Source organism: Cnephaeus nilssonii, assembly GCF_951640355.1.
Source record: "Cnephaeus nilssonii genome assembly, chromosome: 16".
Classification (NCBI taxonomy): Eukaryota; Metazoa; Chordata; class Mammalia; order Chiroptera; family Vespertilionidae; genus Cnephaeus; species Cnephaeus nilssonii.
This window is the reverse complement of record NC_137087.1, coordinates 26062256-26087593: the sequence shown is the minus strand read 5'-3', so window position 1 is coordinate 26087593 and position 25338 is coordinate 26062256. Positions and strand designations below refer to the sequence as shown.

General features: G+C 41.3%; 1 protein-coding gene across 1 annotated transcript; it reads left to right on the top strand.

The window, feature by feature from the left end:
- Positions 1 to 19133: 19133 nt before the first annotated feature.
- On the top strand, positions 19134 to 24660 carry ADO (2-aminoethanethiol dioxygenase). The gene has a single exon (XM_079793379.1). The coding sequence runs from the start codon at positions 20053 to 20055 to the stop codon at positions 20845 to 20847; it is 795 nt and encodes a 264-aa protein (XP_079649505.1). The 5' UTR covers positions 19134 to 20052; the 3' UTR covers positions 20848 to 24660.
- Positions 24661 to 25338: the final 678 nt, after the last annotated feature.

Sequence of the window (25338 nt, the reverse complement as noted above, 5' to 3'; positions counted from 1 at the left end):
TTTAGGAATCAACATGCAACATAATTCTGGCCAATGATTTGTGAGCGGAAGTCTGCTAAGGATCTTCATAAAAAGTTTTCCTCCCTGATAAGAGGCAAATTGAGAAACTTTCTCTCAAAAAAAAGTAAGTGCTGACTGGGGCATCAGCAGCTATCTTGCAACCATGAAGAGATAAACCGAGGAAAAGGCCAACATGTTGAGAATAACGAAACAGAAACTGGGGTCTTGGTATCATTGTGGAACCACTAAATTAAACAACACTGAAACTGCCTTTCTGCTAAGCTTTCATTTTGTGAGATAATAAATCCCTCCTTTTGTAAAAGACTTACAGTTTGTTTTCTATGAGTCCAAAGCACCCTCTCTGACATGATACTATCCTTATTAGCATATGTCCCAGGTTCTAAATTTTCATTAATAAGCTCATTTCACCTGCAGCAGCACTGAGCTCCTATCAATTCCCAGTTATCTGGGGGACACTGTGTAGCTCTTTGATAGACTCAAGCTGATTTATCATCATGTTCCATGCCGCCACATCAGCCTTAGCAGAACCAGATATTCTGAAGTCCACATGGTCATAAAGGCCAACCTCAGTTGTGGTGAAAAAAGGTTTTGAGGCTCTTTGGTTCACCAGTTAAAGAGTCTCTATTTCCCCTCAGCCACCTACAATCTGCCTACAGTGAGGTGTCTCATTAATTTTAAGAGGGGCCACATACACTGCTCCTGTAGCCACAGGCAAAGGGGCATCAGGAACTTAAAAAAAAATAGAACTATGAAATCATTTGACAGAAAGAGATTTGTCCTAAAAAAATGGCTATGACTTTGAGTTTTTATTCTTATAAACTAAAATACAATATGTCTGTGCACAAATTATATGGAGAGATGAAAACACTGTGGACACACAAAAATACTATATCCAGATACAGATGTTTTATAAATTGGAAGAAGAGCATTTTATTCTATTAAATGATTTATCATAAATTATCTTTTTATAGAAGAGATTTAAAATGTTGTTAAAGGTCTAAAGTGTCAACTAAGACATGCTTGTTATATAATAAAATCTTTCGAAAGAAAATTATGTCTCATTCTTTTTTTCTTCTAATATGTTTCCATTGATTAGAGAGAGAAAGGAAGGAAGAGGGAGAGAGAGAAACATTGATCGGTTGCCTCCCCAACTGGGGATTGAACCTGCAACCTGGGAATGTGCCCTGACCGGGAATCGAACTGGTGACTTTTCGGTGCACAGGACAACGCTCAACCAACTGAGCCATGCTGGCCAGGGCGTGTATCATTCTTAATAGCCAGGGCTCTCAGAGATAAAATCTCTCTCCTGATGGTCAGTGAGTGTGCCTTCTCTGATGCCCATTTCAGGATGCTGTAAAAATGCCCCCTCGCTTACTCCTTGCATGAGGACACTACCCTAAAAGAGCTCTAAATAAAAATGCACTGCAGTTTTTGTCCAAGTTTATCATGCCTTAATAGGACTTATCACCAGAAGGACTTAGGCCTGGACTCCTAACTGAATGGGGCAAAACACTTTATTTCTATCTTTAGAACATAGTTTTCTGTGCACTTCTAAAACTTGTTTCACATATTTACATTTCAAAACTGTTTTTTAATCAAAAAGCTTTTCAGACCAACTATGACTGTTAAAGATACCTAGAATCATGCAGCCAGGAGGGGACATGTTACCAATAGAGCTATTGGGTCCAATCTGTTCAGTGCCATCTTTAGATCCATGGCTGAGGTCAGAACTGACAGTGGAAACCAGACCTGTTCCTCGATGTAACAACCCAGTGCTGTTTTCTGGACCAAATAAGAGAACCATCAGTGACTGTAGTTCAAGATGAATGGCGGAATGGAAAGCACCACAGCTGGTTTTTAAACATATAGAACAAAAGTTTTCAACCTAGAAAGGGGGCTAGATAGGTACTTCAGGAAGGTATGTGTTTATCCTGAGGATGATGTTATTGGTTAAACATGTGGAGAACTCTTTTGTCATTTCCTTCAGAACCTTCAGCAAGTTCTTTAGAATATCCTCTACCATGGTGAATCTTTGTCAGTTAAATGTTTCTTTTGTTTTGGGGTGGGTGAGAGTTTAAGGGAAATAATGGGGAGGTTGAGGTAGTCGACAATCTTTTGATGGAAATCCAGTGAGTAAGGCTGGTTACTAAATTCTGTTAGTGCTGTTTTACATTGCACACCCTCTATCAGGAAAAGGACAGATGCATTAGGCAGAAAATCAGTAAGGCCATAATTGAACTCAACAACACACCCATCAACTGGACATAACAAACATCTACAGACTACTTCATGCAACAACAGCAGAACACACATTCTTCTCAAGCTCACATGGAACATCTTCAAGATTGATCACATTCTGTGCCAATAAAAACAGCCTAAATCTGGGGTGACCTTGCCCAGAGAATGATGTTTCACTCCCAGCCCCAGGTTTTATGAAAGAGCTCTCTCTACAGTCAGCTAGTCCAGGAAAGTTTGACTAGGACATGAGGAGAGCGGAAGGATGTTAGTTCACATGCAGAAGAGAAAACTTAGAAGTTATAGGATGGTGAACTGTCTTCAAATATTTGGAATGAGTCTTGAGAAAAGCGGAGAAGGTATGTTGCATGTCAAAGGAAGATCTCTGGCTGCAGATTAGAGGAAGGCGGTTTCATGAAGAACTTTTACCAACTGCACTATCCAGTCGAGGGATGGCCGCCTCGCTCATATGTGGCCAACAATGGGCACTCCTGCACTCCGAGGGCTACATGGAAGTCGGTGGCCATCGGTCAGGGAGCCCTGAGAGACAGGACTGCAGCTGGAGTCAGAGGACAAACCAGATGACTGCCAAGAGCCCCTTCCTTAGTTAGTCCCCAAGTGGTGAGTCCTTGGGGTTTTGAGACTGATTTTCTCTCACAGCTCATATACCATCCCTTGGGGTTTTTAAAAATAAATGGCCTTTTCTCCTGAAGATTGTTACCCATGAAATTCGCTCTAACACTTGTGAACTAAAATCTTTCCCAATTTCCACACTGCCTCATTCACTAATCCCCAGGCCTCTTTCTAAGATATTAGATAGCAGTTAACTTGGTCAGAGTGCCCGCTTCAGGTATTGTTTCCCTATATTTGTGTCCTTCCTGTAATTGTCTCACTGTGGCTCCCTAGATTCTGAATCTCCTTAATGAGCTGCTGGGCTAAAATTGGCCCTTTGCCTGGCATGGGGTTTCCCCAGTCTAGAGGTGAGAAAAGACACATCACAACCTGTGGCACCGGGGAAGTCCCAAGGCCTCTGGAGAGAGCTGAACTATTTTATTTTAAATATTAAACAGAAGAGAAGCTTGACTAGTGGGTGTGGAAGAGAGGGGAATTTTCAGTTGTGAAATATTAACTAGATACTATTTTCACAATAAAAGATCATTTATCTTCATTGACTCACACATACACATCTCTTTGGTCAATCTGTTCTTTTTATCAACTGTCCAATATTCTGGCAGCACCTTCGGAAGAGCCAGGCCCAGGGATACTGGCATGACAGCTAGGTTATCTATTAACATCTGGACCGGGCAGAAAACTTGTGATTGCTTTTCTAAAATACTGAAGAAATCTTAGTTGCAGGCAATGTCTAACTATTTACCACACACCACAGGACTTGGACAAAGTTTTGAATAGCTTTCATACATTAACATTTCACTAACAGATGAAAGTGAACTTGGGAATAAATTTTCTCACTTTCTGTGGATTAAAATTTGACACTCCTCAAATCATCTAGGTATTTTTAATAATTCTTCATAGTAACATCCTCCTTTAACAGACCAGAGAAGAAAAATCTGGAAGAGAGTCTATGTCTAGTGAAGACTATGTCTACTTATAGTCCAAGTGCACGGTGTAAGGAAACAGAAACAGCTTGCACAGGTCTATAGGCATGCCTTGTTCTATTGCACTTTGCTCTATTTAACTTCACATATATTACATTTTTCACAAACTGAAGGTTTGTGACAACCCTGCACTCAGCAAGTTTATTGGCGCCATTCTTTTCAACTGCATTTGCTTATTTTGTATCTCCATGTAACATTTTGGTAATTCTCACAATATTTCAAATTTTTCATCATTAGTATATTTGTTATGGTGATTAGTGATCTTTGATACTACTACTATAATTGTTTGAGGATGCTACGAGCTGTGCCCATATTAGAGGGCAAACTAAATTAATAAATGTTGTGTGTTCTGACTGCTCCACCAACCTGCTGTTCCCCGTTTCTCTGCCTCTCCTCAGGAGTCCTTATTACCTGACGCACAACAATATTGAAATTAGGTCAATAAATAACCCTACAGTGGCCTCTAAGTATTCAGTGAAAGGAAGAGTCACATGTCTCTCACTTTAAATCAAAAGCTAGAAATGATTATGCTTAGCAAGAAAGGCATCGCAAAAGCCAAGACAAGCTGAAAGTTAGACCTCTTGCACCATACAGTTAGCCAAGTTATAAATAAAATTTTAAAAGTTTTTGAAGGCAATTAAAAGTGCTACTCCAGTGAACATATGAATGATAAGAAAGTGAAACAGCCTTATTGCTGATATGGAGAAAGTCTTAGTGGTCTGGATAGAAGATCAAACCAGCCACAACATTCCCTTAATCCAAAGCCTAACCCAGAGCAAGCCCTAACTCTGTAATTCTCTGAAGGCTGAGAGAGGTGAAGAAGCTGCAGAAGAAAAGTTGGAAGCTAGCAGAGATCAGTTCATGAGGTTTAGGGAAAAAGCCATCTCCATAACATAAAAGTGCAAGGTGAAGCAGCAAGTGCGGATGTAGAAGCTGCAGCTAATTATCCAGAAGATCTAGCTAATGTAATTAATGAAGATGGCTACACTGAACAATGGATTTTCAATGTAGACCCCAAAAAGACATATTGGAAAATGATGCCATCTAGGACTTTCATAGCTAAAGAGAAGTCAGTACCTGGCTTCAAAGCTTCAAAGGACAAGCTAACTCTCTTGCTAGGGGCTAATGCAGCTGGTGATTTTAAGTTGAAGCCAATGCTCATTTTGAAAGGCATAGGACCCTTAGAAATTATGCTAAATCTACTCTGGCTGTGCTCTATAAATGGAACAAAACCTGAATGACAGTACATCTATTTACATGGTTTACTGCATAGTTTAAGCCCACTGTGAGACCTACCACCCAGAAAAAAGAGTCAAAATATTTCTGCTCATTCACCATGCACCTGGTCACTCAAGTGTTCTAATGAAGATGTACAATATTGTTTTTATACCCATTCTGCAGCACATGGATCAAGGAGTAATTTTGACTTTCAAGCCTTATTATGAAGAAATACATTTCAAAGGCAATAGCTGCCATAGATAGAGATTCCTCTGATGGATCTGGGCAAAGTAAATTGAAAACCTGTAAAGAATTCACCATCCTAGATGCCATTAAAAACATTAGTGATTCATGTGAAGAGGTCAAAATATAAACATTAACAGGAGCTTGGAAGAAGTTGATTCCAACCCTCATGGGTGATTTTGAAGGGTTTCGAGACTTCAGTGGAGGAACTGCAGAGGTGGTAGAAATAGCAAGAGAACTAGAATTAGAAGTAGAGCCTAAACATGTAACTAAACGGCTACAATCTCATATAACTTTAACGGATGAGAAATTGTTTCTTATGGATGAGCAAACAAAGTGGTTTCCTGAAATAGAATCTACTCCTGGTAGAGGTGCTGTGAAGGTTGTTGAAATGACAGAAAAGGATTTAGAAGATTACATAAACTAGGTTGATTAAGCAGTGGCAGGGTCTGAGAGGACTGACTCCAATTTTGAAAGAAGTTCTGTGGGTAAAATGCCGTCAACCAGCATCTCATGCTACAGAGAAATCGTTCATGAGAGGAAGAGTCCATTGATGTGGCAAACTTCATTGTTGTCTTATTTTAAGAAATTGCCACAGCCACCCCAGCCTTCAGCAACCACCAGCCTGATCAGCAGCAGCCGTTAACATTAAGGCAAGACCCTCCACACGCAAAAGATTATGACTCACTGAAGGCTCGGATGATTGCTAGTATTTTTTAGCAATAAAGTATTTTTTAATTAAGGCATGTACATTGATTTCTTAGACATAATGCTACTGCACACTTAATAAACTACAGTATGGAGTAAATATAACTTTTATATGCACTGGGTAACCAAACAATTCATTTGCTTCACTATAGTGGTCTGGAACTGAACCCGCAGTATCTCCAAGATATGCCTGTACTCAATTGTTAACTAGCTAGGATGAAGAACCGGAAGTCTGTCACTTTTTCTAAAAACTAACAAAGGTGCCGAAACCGGTTTGGCTCAGTGGATAGAGCGTCGGTCTGCGGACTGGAAGGTCCCAGGTTCGATTCCGGTCAAGGGCATGTACATTGGTTGCGGGCACATCCCCCGGTGGGGGATGTGCAGGAGGCAGCTGGTCGATGTCTCTCTCTCATCGGTGTTTCTAGCTCTCTATCCCTCCTCTCCCTTCCTCTCTGTGAAAAATCAATAAAAATATATTAAAAATAATAATAATAATAAAAAAATAAAAACTAACAAAGGCAAGTTTTGGTTAAAGAAACTAGCATGAGGAGATGGAGGAAACAGGAGGTCAAAGATGTTAATTCTAAGCATCTGGGTCCACAGCTAGGGGCTGAACTTTAAAGTCCAGGCAAGAAGAAAGGAGTAGGGTCCACACAGGTTAACACTCTTAAGAGCCTATAGCTTCCTTTGCTGCCCCATCCCCATTTACAACATATATATAAATTGAGTCTACTGATAGCAATACATTTGTCTATCGTGGACTGCTTTTGTTCTTCCTAGACTATAGAAAGTGATGAAGGTTCTCTGGGAATGACACACAGAGATGTTCAATAGAAAAAAATAGTAACACCAGGAAAAGACAGAGGGTCTAGACTCTAAAGGATAGGACGTGTGAATTATCAACACAAAATTATCTTGAGTACACATAAAAATGTATACCCAAAAACTAGTTTATTCAAGCCACCAAGCTTATTCCTGCATCTGCCAGGAATGTTTGACCCAGATCTTAACATGGCTGGCTCCTTTTTGACCTTCAGTCTAGTCCAGCTCAAATGCTACATTCACTGAGAGGATTTCTTTCCGTTTCCAGACTACAGTTACCTTCACTCTGTTCTTTATCCCAGTTCTCAGGCGTTTTGAAATGATCTTGTTCCTTTGTTGTTGTTTTTTTTTCTATTATCGATTCCCCCTTCCAGAATGTAAGTTCCATGCAAACAGGAATCTTGCCTGTCTCGTCACTATTATACACCTTGCCCATGGAAGAGTATCTAATACATGGAGTGGGTATTTAATACATTTATTGAATGAATGAGAACCAAATCAATGGTGGAAAGTTCTGAGTTTCTGGCAACTCAGAATAAAATTTCTTGTTTTTTATGGATTTTTCTAACAAATTTTCTTGTGAAGAAAACTCCAGTCTCCAGTTATACCAGGTAAATGAAGCATGTAATTGGGAAAACCTGTTGTCATTGAGATTAAGCAATTTAAAGAATAAAAAATTCTAAGTACATGCTATTATTATAGAACTAGAGGCCCGGTGCACAAAATTCATGCACGGGGGTGTGTGTCCCTCAGCCCAGCCTGCACCCTCTCCAATCTGGGACCCCTCGAGGGATGTCCAACTGCCCGTTTAGGATCAGGCCTAAACGGGCAGTTGGACATCCCTCTCACAATCCAGGACTGCTGGCTCCCAACTGCTTGCCTGCCTGCCTTCCTGATTGCCCCTAACCGCTTCTGCCTGCCAGCCTGATCACCCCCTAACCACTCCCCTGCCATCCTGATTGATGCTTAACTGCTCCCCTGCCAGCCTGATTACCCCTAACTGCCCTCCCCTGCAGGCCTGGTCACCCCCCCCCCCCCCCCCCCACCGCAACTGCCCTTCCCTGCAGGTCCAGTCACCCCCAACTTCCCTCCTCTGCCAGCCTGGTCACCCCTAACTGCCCTCCCCTGCAGGCTTGATCGCCCCCAACTGCCTTCCCTTGCAGGCCTGGTCCCTCCCAACTGCCCTCCCCTGCTGGCCATCTTGTGGTGGCCATCTTGTGTCCACATGGGGGCAGCCATCTTGTGTGTTGGAGTGAAGGTCAATTTGCATATTTTTCTTTTATTAGATAGGATAGAGGCCTGGTGCATGGGTGGGGGCCGGCTGGTTTGCCTGAAGGGTGTCCTGGATCAGGGTGAGGGTTCCCTTGGGGTGTGGGGCGGCCTGGGCGAGGGGCCTGTGCTGGTTTGCAGGCCAGCCACGCCCCCCAGCGACCCAAGCAGAGGCCCTGGTATCTGGGATTTATTTATCTTCTATAATTGAAACTTTGTAGCCTTGAACGGAGGCCAGGGCCAGCCAGGAAGCTTGGCTTCCTCCATCGCCGGGAGCAACCCAAGCCTCCTGGTCTCTCCAGCTCCATGGCTGCTGTCATTTTTGTTGGGATTTATTTATCTTCTATAATTGAAACTTTGTAACCTTGAGCGGAGGCCAGGGCCAGCCAGAGCAGGTAGGAAGCTTGGCTTCCTCCATTGCCGGGGAAACCCAAGCCTCCTGCTCGCTCCGTGGCTGCAGCCATCTTGGTTGGGTTAATTTGTATTCTCACTCCTGATTGGCTGGTGGGTGTGGCTGGTGGGCGTAGCAGAGGTATGGTCAATTTTCATGTTTCTCTTTTATTAGTGTAGATATGAACTACCAGACTATAAACCACAATCATAAAATAAAATTCTCTATTACTTACTGTTTCGGACTAATACACCATTACTTCATCTTTCTTCTGACCCCTCAGGGAGCTGCTACCCATAAGGACCACTTCTTTACTTCTTTTTATTTTATTTTATTTTATTTTTTCAATTATAGTTTACATTCAACATTATTTTGTATTAGTTTCAAGTATATAGCATAGTGGTTAATCATATTTACTGTTCCCCCCAATATTTCTAGCACCCACCTGGCACCATGCATAATTACTACAATATTATTGACTATATTCCCTATGCTATACTTCAGATCCTCGTTACTATGTTTTGTAAACAGAAATTTGTACTTGTTAATCTCTTTACCTTTTTCACCCAGCCCCAGCTTCCTCTCCACTGGCAACCATCAGTCTCTTTATTTCAATAGCAACTTGGGAAGAGTAAAATCAGTAACTTTTAAGTCTACCAAGTGCTTTACATTGCACTCTGAGCATCTTTTTCACCACCTTCATTGTGTGAAATGATTTCTCTTTTATCTGTCCCTCTCCCCACGAAATCTAAGCAGGGTCCCAAAGCTACATCCAGACGCACTAGACGATTGGTGCTTTATAAATGCATTATCCCAACAACAGTATTTCTTGCTATACCAATGCGATTTTAACATGCTCAGAGTCACCTGCTAAAGTGTGAAAATTCTGCAGTTAATAGAAATTCCAGAAAGACTTTTCTTCACACACAAAATAGACATTGCTGTATGAACTGCACTTTCTAAAATAAATAATCAGAAGCCGGTGCCAAAGGGCCAAAATAAAAATAGTTGCATCCACCAGGCTTCCTAAATTATTTATGAGAGACTAAGTCATACAGTGGGACTACAGCTAAATGGAAAATTCATTTTCATGAATCCTGTTCATTTAGGCAGATAAATCTCTGTTTTAGCTTTAGAGCAAGAAAACTGCACCATTAACTAAAGACCACTTTATACATTTAAAAGAAAACGTGTCTGCTAGGGGTTGGGTTGCCTGTCCCTGGTTTCCAGCGACAGTGCAGAGCTGTAGGCTTCCCCACGCAGGAGGACAGACATCTTTGCCAGAGAGAACACACACGCTGACCGACCTTATCAGGGGGAGAGGCCATAAAAGAGGAGACGCTTGTGAGGAAGTTCAGGCAGCATTACCAGAGGCTGGAGAGAATTCCATTCAGTAAGGCAGACTCTATGACCCTCTGGGCTACAGAAAACACACTCGGCCAAACAGAAAAGCATGCGACTCCTCAGCAGATGCACGAGTGGGGAGATAGGGGCTGAGCCTTTGCTCTGTGTTTTTCCACCTGGAATCCTCTGCTCAATCCCTTCCATCAAGTTCTCCCGATTCTTTCGTGGAGACCTGGGCCAAGCTGCACATCCTCAGAAAAGCTTTTTCTAGTGCACCTTGTGGAGAGCTGACTTTGATGTATCGTGTGAGCCCCTACTCGTCTTGATGAATGGGTGCTGTACAAATCCCCGTACCCTGCTTCTGTCCTCATTCTGGCCCCGTGTCCTGTCTTAGCTACATTATAATCTCCCCACTGTCAGGGATGTACGTGCCTACTACCTTCCCACAGAGTTCAGTACAGTGCTTTCTCAACATGGTTATTAATGAAAGCAGGCAGAATGACTCAGCCAATTATATTCTCCTAGGGAAGCTCAGTGTGGGGAGCCACTGAGGGCATTTAGGAAAACAGCGTGGAACTGGCTTCGGCATGCTAGCCATCAGATCTTCAGGTTTCCCTGTTTTAGAAAGTTCCTTTTAATGGAGCATTATTGTAATCACTAGAAATTTTTTTATTAATTGAATATAAGCTGGAACATCTACTTATGAGAGATATTAAATTTCAAAAGTAGGGCCATCCCTTAAGGTACCCATTGAGTGGTGCTGAGAGGTCCATCTTGCAGGCCTGAAACTGACGTGTTAGACAGCAATGGAGGAAAAGCAGTCTCCACACTGCTCAGGCCTCCTCTGTCCGCATGGATGTTAGGTTTAGATGTCAGGTAATGTAGGCAATACTTCCCTAAACTTTTAGATTTCATTTACCCGTAACTTTTGAAAAGCAACTTTGGATACCCAACATTCAGAGTTACAAAGGAAGTACATTAAAAACAAAACAAAACAAAACAAAACCCTACTATACAGTCTACTAGAGTCTTTGCTGCTTTAACAACAACAAAAGGGATGTAAATATACAGGGAGTAGTGGAAAAAAACAAACTCTGAAACATGGCAAAAGCAATGCAGGCTGACCCATTAAAAATTCTGGTCTAAAGGATTTTTCTAGTGCTTTCCGTCTCTCTTTTATCATTGCTTTTCCCACATATGGTGCTTGCTTCCCATTCACCAACTCTCAATTCCCGATGTAATTTTTCCTAAGTCCTTCTCCTAAAGGACCTTGTCATAAAAAAAAAAGTAGGTATATGTTAATAACATGCTAGTTTTCAGCTAAAAACTGAAAGGGATGCTCCTTTCAGGAATATTTACATTTTAAAAGGAAAATAAACTCTTAGAGTGCAAACTTCCAATGCTACAGAGGGCCATCTGGGAGAGTCAAGTGGAATTGAGAGCAGGCATGTTCTCCCAGTGCCCCCAAACCACTCCAAACTGGAAGCCAGCAAGTCTCTGATTCTTTTATTTCTATTAAGACTTCGCTTACTAGAGTATTTAGACATCAAAATTTAACACACTTCACTTTATGTTCAAATTATTTTAAAGGAAGAAATTGTCAAGGTCTTATTCTATATTATTATAAATCAGGAGTGATTTTTGTCCCCCAACCTGGGGACTTCTGTCAATATCTGGAGATATTTATTGTTGTCACAATGGGGAGGGAAGGACGACAGTTGGTGCTGCTGTCATCTAGTCGATAGAAGCTGGGAATGTTGCTAAGCATCCTACAAGGCACAGGACAGCCCCCACAGTAAATAATTAGCCAATCAAAATGTCAGCAGTGCAGAAGCTGAGAAACCCTGCCTTCTATGAACTGACTGCTATAAAGTCAATAAATATTTGGATGATATAAACACTAATGGCAATGAAATTACTGTGCCCGTAGTAAGAATAAAAATCACCGTAACTTGGAAGGACTTACACTATTTGCTTAATATTACTGGAACATCTTTATTCTGGCTCTGAATTCTTTAAATCACTTTTTCAAAACAGTCAATTGAATAAAATAAAGAGGCTTTATATAGTTCACATACGTTATGCTAGAAATGAGAGTTTTAATTAAAATTGGCATTTCTGAAACTCTAATTGCTAGTAATTACTGAGGGGAAAAAAGAAATACAAACATATTTCCAAGATCAGCCAGATGGGAAGTCTCAAGATAAGAAATTATAAGCCAATGTTCATATTCTAATCAGAATAAAATTTTGTTTATACATCTTTAGTTCTGCTTAAATAGTAAGCAGTACATTAGTTAAACGTAAACTGCTATTAACTGGCTAATTAATTTTCTAACAAATCTTATTCGATTAATAAGTACAGCATTTTTATAAGAATACTCTGTACGTTAAGGATTCTATAAAATCTACTGGAATCACTAGTTTCTGATATGGCAAATGATATCTCTTTGTAGATGGATAATCTGCCTGCAGAAACATAAAATATCCATTTTTCAAAACCCATTTCTGACTGATATATAATGAAGTACTTCTGTTTACATGCCCAGAACCAGAGCAACACAAATGTCTTCCTGACATCAACTCATAGGAACATATAACCATGAGACTGAAAACTGTCTCCAAACAGAAAAAGACAGCCCAGTAAGGGCTTTGACCTACTGAAATTTATCTCAAGCCCTTCCAGACATAAGAATCTTCACTCCACAAATAAGGCTGTTTTTGAGGGTTTTGCTTTTGGTAGATTGATGGAACTGTTTCCTTTTATTCAAGTCTGCTCCAAGCCACTGAGAAAGAACTTCAAATTGAGGTACATTTCTTGCTAGTTGCCTGGGTTTGACAAATAAAACAATCATCAAAATCAAGGAGTGTGCACTGCTTTTTAAAGCCTGTTTGTTTGACATAATATAGCAGCGGGATGTCTAGGCAATAAGTGGCATTACTAAACATAATCACTTAATGTTGTGTAACCAACGTCAGGTCTCATTGCTTTATCACTGGCAAAGAGTTTTATGATAATAAAGTTGATTGTTAGTGTGAACACATAAATTGCTCAGTAGTTAGAGTTGTTAACAAAAGCAAAGGAACACAGAAAAGAAAAAATAGGCTTGAGCAGCCCAAATTCATTGCTAATTGTTTGTGCATTTATTATAGGCTGACCAGGGCTAATTATCTAATTAAACTAAAGCTCTGCTGCTTTAGAGGAATTTCTCTGAGCTGTGATGTTGGTTGTCAATTACCTCAGCGGGTCCTGTTGAAATGTGTAGTTAACTCAAAGCATGTTTTGCTTTTCTCAACAGTAATATATGGCACTCTTGTTGCATGGCAATTTATGCTTAGAATGGGGGGGAAAAGCTTTTCCTTCAAAAACTAATGTGGAAACTTAATAATAATGGTAAACAAGAGCTCTTGCTCTTTTTATTCAATGATTTATATTCAGGAAATGTCAATATAATCTGCCTTAGGTAGAAACAACACAGACAAAAGAGAAATAAAGTATCATTATATGCCTGTTACTGATTGTTCTCAAACGTTGTTTTTAAAAATACATTTTAAAAGTGTTGTTTATGATGCTCTGCAGTATTTTACAGTATTAAATTATATTACGTGCTTAATTTCATATAATTACAATTTTTAAACTCACAGATTTTTTTAAGCTGGAAGGAAAGTAGTAGACAAGAGAATTGAGGTTCCGAGAAGTGAAATGACTTACCCAAAGTCACACAGCAGGTTGTTGGAACCAAGACCAGAACTGGAAACCTCTCAAGTGGATTGATTCCTGCTGTTCCACTTTCAACCTGTACTGTCATTTATCACACTTTCTCTAAAATGCTATCTATAACACCGCATCGAGCTGGACAAGATGTTGAGTTTGTCTGGACGTTTTTCCAAAAGAAGGCTTTAATTAGTAGTATTTCACTTCTCCAGGGAACACGTGTAATACTGTCCCTATTTATTCCAAGGCAGTCAAATGCCCCAGGATATATTCTGAGGTATAAAGTCAAGCGAGCAGGTTTAAAAAAAAAAAAAGGTATTATTTGCCTTTTCCATCTAAAAAAGGAAAACTTCATGGTGGGTTTTATTAATCAGAGTGATCAAGCAATTAAATTGCATCCTATGGGATTGTTCCTAGGGAATCTGATCCTCAATTGGTAGACCATTAAACATCAAGCAATATTTTCTAAGCATCCCTTGATGAAGGCATTTCCCGAGAAAGCAGAATTTCATTCTGAAGAGTTTTGCCCATCTTCACTTCCTGGGATCCTAGGATACAGTGTCTGTTCTCTGCAAGAACTCAGAACTCTGGGACCTTACCCTGCCCTGCTCCCAGTCATTTTCAGGCAAACACCAGCAATGAACATACAGTTCTTTTCTGACAAGCTAAAGAAGATGATTTTCCCTTTCACTACCTATTAAAGATGAACATCAACTTGTGATTCAAATCCATTAATTAAAATAAACATAAAGTAAAAGCCTCTTTCCGCCAAGAGGAAAAGGACAGATGGGGAAGTGGAGGAGGTGGAGATAGCTGATGTCTTCTGAGAGGGAAAAAAAAGAAAAACAAGAAGCATGAAATTGGGGGGTAAAGTTAATTAAAAGAGGTGAAGGGTGCTTGGATTTAATTTATAGTTCAGAACTATTTTGGATATCTTAATAATTGCGCTACTTAAAGAAAAGGAAAACCTCTAACATCAAGTTGGTAGGGGAGTGTCATCATCTTAAATCACCTCTCAAAACGGTAATGCCTGGCCTTTGGCAGTGCTTCAGACTGAGCATAGCAAAGCCTCTCTTCATTATTGATTTGTGAAAGCTACACCAATTTTTCCCTTTTCAACCTCCCGATATGTTCTCCTAATTTTTAATTTCTTCCTCCCTTGTTTCCCATTGCCTGAAATAAGACACTGGCAAGGAAGAGAAAAAAAGAATCAACATAAGTCCTTTTCATCCCAACCCTACATGCACTGGTCTATGGAGTCACCATTAAAAAACAATGTCTACAGCTTATATCACACAACACAACCTCTGCCATTTATTGGTGAAATGTGTACATCTAAAGTCTAACCTGAACACTAACAATTCCTGACCTTAGCATATTTACCTGAACAGCTCATACACCACACCAAGTTCAATCAGAGTAGAGGGGAGCAGAGTTACTTTAGAACATCTTAGTGGCCTAGACCCGTGGTCGGCAAACTGCGGCTCGCGAGCCACATGCGGCTCTTTGGCCCCTTGAGTGTGGCTCTTCCACAAAATACCACGGCCTGGGCGAGTCTATTTTAAGGAAGTGGCATTAGAAGAAGTTTAACTTTAAAAAATTTGGCTGTCAAAAGAAATTTCAATCGTGGTACTGTTGATATTTGGCTCTGTTGATTAATGAGTTTGCCGACCACTGACCTAGACAGAAATGAGAGATAAATGATATAAGAGAAAACTCATGTTTGGTTTTGTCTGAATGGTCCTTAGAATTGTCTCCATCATCCGCACTGGGCTAATGAGATGCTGCGAGGAATCTTAGAGACTGTCTCCCTGAACCATGAAGAAGCTGACATCTAGTGAAGTCAAGTGATTTGCTCAATAACACACAGCTCGTTAGTGGCAAAGCCAAGCCAGGCTCTTCTGCCTTCACTACTATTTATTTTATTCTTACAACTTGACCTTCATTCATAAGAATGGATAAGAAATATATGCTAACATTTGGTAAAACTGAAAAGAAAGCCACAATATAAACCCAAAATATTTCAAATGAAGTATGTCTAAAAATAGGAATTTTTTTAACCAATTTATTTGCCATGTTCTATACTAACATAAAAGGCAGATACAGGAGTAAGGTGGCAAGAGCTATTAGGAAAAAACCTTCCTGCCCACTTAAAAACAAACCAAAGCTCTGCAGGCAAGGAACCCTGAGCATTTGAAAATGTCAGTACTCTTGCACTCTTTTGACTGGGTCCCAGTGTGATCGAAAGGGATGGACAAAATAAATTCTGAAGAAAGATTTGAGAAAAAGTCAAATGGTAAGCTCTCTTGTGAATTAAGGAAAATAAATCCTCATAAAGAGGAGGCCAGGGGAAGGGGGTGAAAGACAAAATACAAGCCTAGTTCCCAAAGAATGAAGAGATCATATAAATGAGCAGGTGGGAGTTAATAAAAAATATATGCTGGGGGCTCTTCCAGTTCTTTTTAATTCCTGGTTAATTAAGCAACTATAAAAAACTCTCCGCTTTACTCATGCTTCTGTGTGCTTCCCCCATTCCTAAATTTAATAGTTAGACGTGGGCAGGAGGTAAGATGTAAGCTGTATCAGTCTTACCTATCACCACATAGCTGTCAACTCGTGAAAAAGAAAATGTGGAGAGAAAATACTTTAAGAAATAGATTGGCAAAGAAATAGCTCATCAGCAAGTCCTGTCAGCTCTACCTACCTACAAAATAGATTCCTAATCTTTACACTAGTTCTCTTGTCTTTCCTCTGCATTACTGCCTCCAACCAGGGTTTCTTTGCTGTTACACTCCCCCCAATCTCTGAAAAAAAATGTATAACAGATCAAGTCATTCTCTTGCCCAAAGCTCTCCAAAAGCTTCTTGCCACACTTAAAATAAGATCCAACTCCCTACAATGATGCTAAATTCCCTATTACTCCCTACCCATGACTCCCCACCCCACCCCCCAACTTTATCTCCCTCCCAGAACTCTGAAGGTCACTATGTTCTCTAACAGGCCTTCATTCTGGTCCCCAGTTATACCAAGCTCCTTTGCACCTGGTTAAAATCATGGCATCCAATACGCTTTTTAACAACCTTAGGGCGGCTTCCAGGACTTGGAGTGTTCTGACTTCAGATATTTCCATGGCTGACTCCTTAATATTCAGGAGCAGCTCAAATGTCATCACTGACAACCCAATTTAAAGTAACACTACACACACATACCACCATCCTATCATCCTGTTTTGTTTTCATAAATTCACTACTGTCTGAAGTTATGTTCTTCATTTATTTGTACTGTGTAACAACCTCACCCCCGAAATACACACACACACACACACACACACACACACACACACACACTTGTTCACTATTACTTCTCTTTGGTCTGTTCACTGTTTTGAATTTCTTTTGGTCTTCATTCTGCTTATTGCAACACTGAAGAAAACAAAATAAGAAGCATAAAAAGAAAGATGTTAATGGTAATAGAAACCCACTTAGCCTATGCTACTGGTGGTGGGACAGAAGGCCAAGTAAAGTGGTTTTTAAGGGCAAAGCCCTTAGAATTGATCTCATCCATTAGTGCAGCTCTAAAGGGCAGCATCAAAAGGAATTATGGAGGTAGCCTGTCTGTGTCCTAAAAAAAAAAAAAAAAAGAACCACATGCCCTATGAATACTCAGCAGTTCTTAAAAACTTTAACATGCAAAAGATTAAGAGGAGTAGGTTTCCACACGATCTGGGAATCTGCACTTTAACAAACATCCCCAGGTGATTCTGAAACAGGAAGTTTTTGGAAACTTTGTACTCTTTGGCTGAACAAGGAATAGCAAAGGCCTGAGGGATGGTATTATTAGGAAGATGGTTTAACCAATAAAAATCTTTTTTCATCTCTACCTTGAAACTGATTCTCAAGACAAGTCAAACTCCATTTTAATTCTTGCTGAACATTATTTAAATTCATAGGTCTTTACAGCTTTTAACCATTTTTAAACTATAATAGTAGCTACTATTATAGGACACGTACAATGTTCTGCACGCTATTATCAGTGTTTTACACATATATCATATTATCCCATTTTAATAGATGAGTTTCAGTTAAATAAGTACAGACAACTATTAAGATGTGACAGCTTCAGAAATCAAACACATCTGTATGTTACTAAGGGCTGTATTCTATGGAGTCTATACCTCCACTAATTACAGAAGTAAAACCAATAAATAAAAATCCAGATTTGTAAATGAAGGGATGGGATTTTTCTCTTAAATATTCCTCACTTTTTAGAAAAAGACTGCCTGGGATTTCATTACATGGTGAACTTTAACAATACATTTAAATACCTTAAAAATTGCATGGCAACCTCTGAAAATGAATTAATCTCAAGAGTCCTTTTCTAAAACAAATAGTCACCCTGTCAATCAAAATCACCAAATATTAAGAACTGATTCACTATTTAAAGATCTAATATTGGTTCTAGACTGATAATCAAGAATCATTCAGGGAACAGCTTAAAAATAAAAATTCTAGGTTCACTCCAGTTCTGAATCAGAATCCCTGTGATGTGATCTCCAAATCTTCACTTTTTTAAAAAATATATTTTTTATTGATTTCACAGAGGAAGGGAGAAGTAAAGAGAGGTAGAAACATCAATGATGAGAAAGAATCATTGACAGCTGCCTCCTGAAAGCCCCCCACTGGAGATGGAGCCCACAACCTGGGCATGTGCCCTCACTGGTAATCCAACCGTGACCTCCTGGTTCATAAGTCTACGCTCAACCTCTGAGCAGGGCCCAAATATTTACTTTTATAAAGCTCCCCATGGGCTTCTGATAAATAACCAGGGTTTAGAACGACTCTCACCCCAACCCCAGCATTCTACAAGTGAATAAAGTAAGATCTAAAAGGGTAGGGTCTGCCTAAAGACATAAAGTAGCACTGTAAGACAGAAAAACAATATCCTCCACATTTGGTGCTTTTAACACCAATTCATGCTACTGGTTTTGGTAAAACTGTATGCTCTGCTGTTTAGGCGCTGCAATTTATCCTCCTGCAACTTACTCCCTCATCTGCAAACTGGGAATAATAGTGCTTGCTGTGAGGATTAAACAGTATAACATCCATAAGGAAATGCACTTAACATAGTGCTAGCATACCCTGAGTGTGCATTATTTAGATTACATAGCCCCCTATAAAAAAGCATGCCATTTTTAACTGAAAAGGATTTGCTGAACCACTCCAATTACAAAATGAACAAGAAGCCTATGTTTAACTTTGGAAGTCCAAAAGGATTTTGAACTCAGAGTTAAGAGCTTGCCTGATTGTCACAGGATGCGCCATAACCACCTTCTAGTGCATTAATCTCTGTATGGCAACCAGCAATCTGTATTTTTTAAAGCTTCCTCCCTCACCCCCGCCCCGCCAAAACCAGGTGCTTCTTCGGCAAACAAAGGTTTGATAAACATTAGTGTACAGAACCCGTGACCACAGCAAAGGGCCTCTGGAGTCCCCCCACCAAAAAAAAAAAACAAAAAACACGACTGTGCTCTGTAACCAGAAGAGGAGCGTCATCAGACACTGATGCAAACAACAGCTGGGGACAGCTGTGCAGAGTAGTCACTGTGACCACTAGGGACGGCCTCGACCCTCTCATCTCCTAAGAAACTTAAAAAATTAGGAAAGTGCCCTCCCATAATTTCCGCAGCCCGCAGTGCTGCCTAGGAGGCCACGAGGTGCTAAAGTTAACCCAGCGGCTTCCTTCCCAGGAGTGAGGCCAGAGAAAAGCGACGCTGGACGGCTGACCAAGACTGAGCGGCGTCAAAAGGTTATCGACCCTCTTGGCCTGCTCCTCGGGATGGCCAAAAAGCCTCCACCAAGCTGCAAGCCACCTGCCGGAAGTGCGTCACCCCAGCTTGAGGGGCTGCCGGGAGTTGTAGTTAACTGGCTACTTCTCTTGCGCCCAATTCGCCTTTTTTTTTTTTTTTTTTCAAATACTCAAAACACCTTGGACCTGGAAGGAATGTCGCTTTATGACCAACAAAACGAATCCTCCTTTTTTCCAGCTGACAGAGGAACTCACTCGGAGCCCATGCGGACTACCGAACTACAAGTCCCAGCATGCTGTGCAAGGCGCTCGAAGCGCCTGTCCACCATCATAGGTACGGGCCGCATCAATGGAGCCTCGGGCTTAAGGCAAAGCCCGCCACGGTCCGCCTGGCCGGTACCTGCTCCTGGATCGCGAGTGCCGGGCGCGGGCCGGGCGCGTGCGCGCTCGGAGGGGGCGTGAGGCAGGAGCGCCCGGCCGTTGCAAGCGCGTGGCTGCAGAGGTTAGCGGCCGCGGTGCCCCGCGCGCCCTAGGAGCCGGTAGTTGCGGGGCCTCCCGCCCCGGGTGCGCGCAGCCGTGGCGGCCGCAGGTGACCGCAAGGGGCGGAGGAAAGGAGGGGGCCGGCCTCGGCACTCGGAGGAACCGCCGTGCCTGCCCCGAGACAACATGGCCTCCCTGATCCAGCGGATCGCCCGCCAGGCGTGCCTCACCTTCCGAGGCCGCGGGGGCGGCCGCAGCGCTTCCGACCGCGGCGCGGTGCCAGGCCCTGAGGCGCCGATGCCGCAGGGCTTCCCGGAGAACCTGAGCAAGCTGAAGAGCCTGCTCACCCAGGTCCGCGCAGAGGACCTGAATATCGCCCCGCGCAAGGCCACGCTGCAGCCGCTGCCACCCAACCTGCCACCCGTTACCTACATGCACATCTACGAGACGGACGGCTTCAGCCTCGGCGTGTTCCTGCTCAAGAGCGGCACGTCCATCCCGCTGCACGACCACCCGGGCATGCACGGCATGCTCAAGGTGCTCTACGGCACCGTGCGCATCAGCTGCATGGACAAGCTGGAGGCGGGCGGGCAGCGACCGCGGGCCCCGCCGCCCGAGCAGCAGTTCGAGCCGCCGCTGCAGCCCCGCGAGCGGGACGCCGCCCGGCCTGGCGTGCTCCGCTCGCGGGCCGAGTACACCGAGGCCAGCGGCCCCTGCATCCTCACGCCACACCGGGACAACCTGCACCAGATCGATGCCGTGGACGGGCCCGCTGCCTTCCTGGACATCCTGGCCCCGCCCTACGACCCCGACGACGGCCGGGACTGCCACTATTACCGGGTGCTGGAACCCGTCAGGGCCCAGGAGGCCCCCGGATCGACCTGTGACCTGCCCCGGGAGGTGTGGCTCCTTGAGACCCCGCAGGCTGATGACTTCTGGTGCGAGGGGGAGCCCTATCCAGGTCCCAAGGTCGTCCCTTGAAGCCGCAGGCGCCCCGGAGCGGGGAGCTGAAGACATGCCTACTCAGATCTGGGGCCTGGCTGCCAGCAAACCCACCACAAGGGCTCTCTCCCTACCCCCAGGCCACCTGGGCATTGGATCTGCTGGAGTGGGCTGGAGTGCTTCCTCGGGAGCCTTGGGAAGCGCGGGCGACTGGACTGCAGCCACCGGGCACGGTTATGGGGGCGGGGGAGGCGAGGTTGTTTCCTGGCTTTGTCACTGCCACCAGGGTTTTGATTTGGGGGGAGGGGAGCAGGGGGCTATCTGAAGCGCTTCCATCCTAAAGCCATAATGAAAAATAGTCTTCTTTTGTTCCCATTCTGTACAAAATACACGGAAAGGTTTTCTCCCCCCATCGCCTTGGCCTTGGGTAAATAGGGCTTGTTTTCCACTTATGTCCTTATGCCCTTTGCTCCTTGTTATAGTTTTATTGACTGCATGACCCAGTGCTTTGAATGGTTTTTAGTTCAAGTCGTTGGTCAAAAACGAGGTTTAGAGAGATGAGCTACTTTTTAAGTGAGCTGCCCTGCCTGATTAATTCGTTGTGAAAATGAAATCATTTTTCCAGAGTTGGGGGGATCATCCCCAGAACATAACTATGCATGTAGAGGACAAGATTGTCTTTCCTCCCCTTGCCCAGTAGCCACATCTGGTTTACTCCGGCAGCATCTGCTAAGAAATGCACACCTGCATTTCTCAGTGACAAATGGCCACATAGAGCTTATCTTCCCTGTGAGTCCCCAGATCTGTGAGTTGAGCAGATTTCTTGTTGCAGATTCACCTTTAATGCAAAAACTATATTACCCTCAAGTGACTTTCTTTGTCATAGTATAAGGTGGTAGGGTAATTCTGTATTTTCTAACCAGAAGATTCAGAGGTACTGAATCAGTATGCTTCCAAACAACTGAATGTAAAACACCCCTGGCCAGCTGTTGAACTCCATGTCCCTATTTACTTCCAGTATTTTCCTGCAAAAGTAGAGGAAAATGTTGACGAGTGTTTCAGATTCTCTCACACCTGATGTTCCTGAGAGCTGGTGGTTACAGCTGTGCTGTTGGTGGCCCTGTTCTCAGAACCCTCTCCCTCCAGCAGGAGAGAGCCCAGAGCTTGCTTCATCTAGTGTGGTTTTCTGTAGGGAGAGAGACAAGGCACTGGTGACCCAGCTCCCCAATTGAGAATTAATTATTCTGCTGGCCATTTTGGGGCACTAAAAATCCCACTCCCAGCCTCTTGAACAGTTGTGCTATCTGTAACTAGTTTTATTTTTGTCCTTTTAACAGTCTGAGCAACTTGACCTTGTTTACAAACACATTGACACCATTTGCTTCCGGCCATGAAGCACTATTGTTTCCCCCTTTTCACTATTTATAGGATTCCTTTTTTCACAAACTTAATAACAAATTGTAGAAATAAACACATTAAAATTTGCCCAGCTGTTGTCTAAGCCCTCTTGATTGACTTGCCCAAGTGGCCGTCCACTTCCAATATCTGTAATAAAGGAGATTTGCTATTGGTGGAAAGTGTGGACCCTGTAGGAAAACAGTATGTGCCTTTGCCATTTTATGCATACTGGGTTACAGAGGCCCAGAGTGAAGGGATATTTGTTCCCAATTTTTTAAGTAGAATGAAAAAGCAAATTCTCAATGAATTATTATTTACCAAAAAAAAAAAGATGCTTATTCAAAGCGACATGCCACTATGTTATAAATCCTGACACAGGCATAACACCAAGAATATTCTCCAGAGTTACTAACATTGTTTTATGGTAGCTTCACATTCTGGTGTAGTTTAATAATAACTTGTAGTTTAATGTAACTGCAGTTTGAAGCAGTTCTTCATGCATTCAGTTTGAAAATAAGTTCTAGATATGCAAACGATTTTCTTAGAAAACTTCACCAAATGGGTGTTTTTCATAGCACAGTATGAATGTGTTTGGTTAACAATCACATACCTACCTGTTTTGAATTATATTGTAGCAAAAAGTTAAGATTAACTTATTAAGATTGTGTATAGTAATGTGTATGTTATCATACAACCTGGAGTACATTAAATTAACCATTCTGGCAATAGCACAATAATAAAGGAGAAAATTTTTTCCAAACTTCTTTATGAGAAGTCTTAAAGTTCTCAAGTATAAGCAAGTTGAATGAAAAAAACTAAGGTGCTTTTCAAAAGAATAACTGAAATTGTTGCAGGCCAGAACAGCAATATGATATCTCTAATTTAGTTCAAGAGGAACAGTGAAACTTTTGGTTCACTAATAAATTATGAATAAATTAATGGTGAACACAAAATGTAACCTGTTTCAATGAGCCACTAAGAAAAGACTATTATTACAAAGACAAATGTGCAGAAAAACCTTGCACTTTTCTGCATAAACTGTTAGTCATGAGTGACTTCATATGCTGCTATTGTGTTTCCATGTATTCCTGCAATATAGACTGTTTTAGTAACAACTGTGGGAAAAAGTTGTCTTCCCTACAAAGATTAATGAGCACAATGATACTAATCACTTAACTTTTCGGTTGCATAACATTCAATAATTGCCTCTCATGAGTAAGAAGTTGTCTAATACTTCTAAAGCTTTTTAATTTTCTGGTTATATCAATGGCCACTTATATCAATGGAGAGTATTATCTACCTACTACTTTACGAGAATTGATTTTTTTATTAAGCCTGATTTGCATGGATTGTTTATACCAATTGCTGTTTATTAATGAAAATGGTGAGCCTGTTTTTAAAGTAACATGTGTTTGTCAACAGGAGTGGGTTTCTGACCTTTTAACATTAATATCCTTTAACTTCTCCCAAAGTTTTCACCTTGTATTCCTCCTTTTACATTGTCCACTTATAGGTACCTCAGTCTTGGCATCCCAGGAGGACTCTGTCATCACTCATCTTTTCCAAATGACTTTGAATCTTGTGCTATGGCTCTATAGCTTGATGAAGAAGCAATATATCTCTAATCCAGGGCTCTGCCCATTGCTATTGAACTCTAACATGAGGATAGTAACACTCATGTAACTCTCCTGGTCTGAATTCGGGACCTCTGATCCCTTTAGTGCAATGAGGCCTCTACTATCAAAGAGGGAAATCCTTTGTTAAGCCCCATATAAATACTGAATCTTCAGATCCAGAGATGTTTACATTTCTGGATTAAAATCAGTGTACTTATGGAAAATAAAGGCATGTTTGAAATTGTTTATAGGTAAGTCTTACTTGATTATTGCAAAATAGAGAAGGAAAGTATTACTTGCTACAAATGACATTTTTACTAGCTGTTAAAGGTTCATGGTCTATACTGCAAGATGATGTACCAACAACTGGTGGCCTGCAGAGTCTAAAGTTTAAAATTTCCTTGAGAGTGAGCTTTGAAACAGTTGATTGAAAACATAATCTGAAACTATTTAATGTTTAATCATACTATTTTGCTGCAACAGAAAATGTTTTCTTTTTAACCTAAGGAAAAATAAACTTGTGCAAGGAAACGAAAGTATTTTTACCCACAAAGGAAAGAATCTTTGGATTTAAATATTTTCTTGTCTTTCCTTTTACTGTAAAATTTGTTTAATTGTTTAGAGTGGAGGCACTTTAGGCACTTACGATGATGCTGACCATTCTTTCTCACACACACACACATTGTATTGAACTGTTAAAATAGCACTGCAGTCATTTTTAAAATATACCTAACAGTGTGGCTTAATTTAATTAGCAGTTAGGATATTGAAGTTAAATAGCCTTGTTTATGAATAATTGAAAACCTTATTTAGGTTTAATAGATCTATTTTTAATGTTTACTGAACCATCTCTAGTGCATTATGATCTTTAAGGAATTACTCTCCAGAAGTTTATTTTTAATAAGAATTCCCAGTAGCAGCTGAAGCATCAATAATATTATTCAATAAAGCAATAAGAAGGAACCAACTTAGCTTTATATGCTTTATTTCTTGAGCAAAATAAAAAATGAGATACCAGTGAGAACTACTGAATGTGTCAAGCCAAAAGTAAAATCCAATTAAAGATTGACCTAACATGTTGAAATCAAGGAGTAAAAGTCATAAGGTGGACTCAAAAAACACCTTAGAGTATATTATTCCACTTCACCAAGCCCATGTCAGTGTAAAAGTGATTATGTAACCGATTTGACTATCATAAAATTTTATTTCATCTTACCTTTTTTAGAAAAGCTTTTTTAGTCTTGCAAACTTTATATTCTCTTGACTGAGGTTGCTCTAAAATTAAAATTTGGCAAGACAATCAGATCTTATAAAACTTAGGTGTGCTATATATTAATATAATGAAATTTTGGTAGGAGGGAAGTCTTCATTAAACACAATTATCAAAATGTGGCATAGTTTTGTACATGTTAAACAAAATTGGCCACGCAAGGATTGGCCAAGCTAGGAGATAGGAACCTAAGAATAACGCCAGTCACTAGCAAATCGGACACTGAAGTTTAGAAACTTCTGTTTA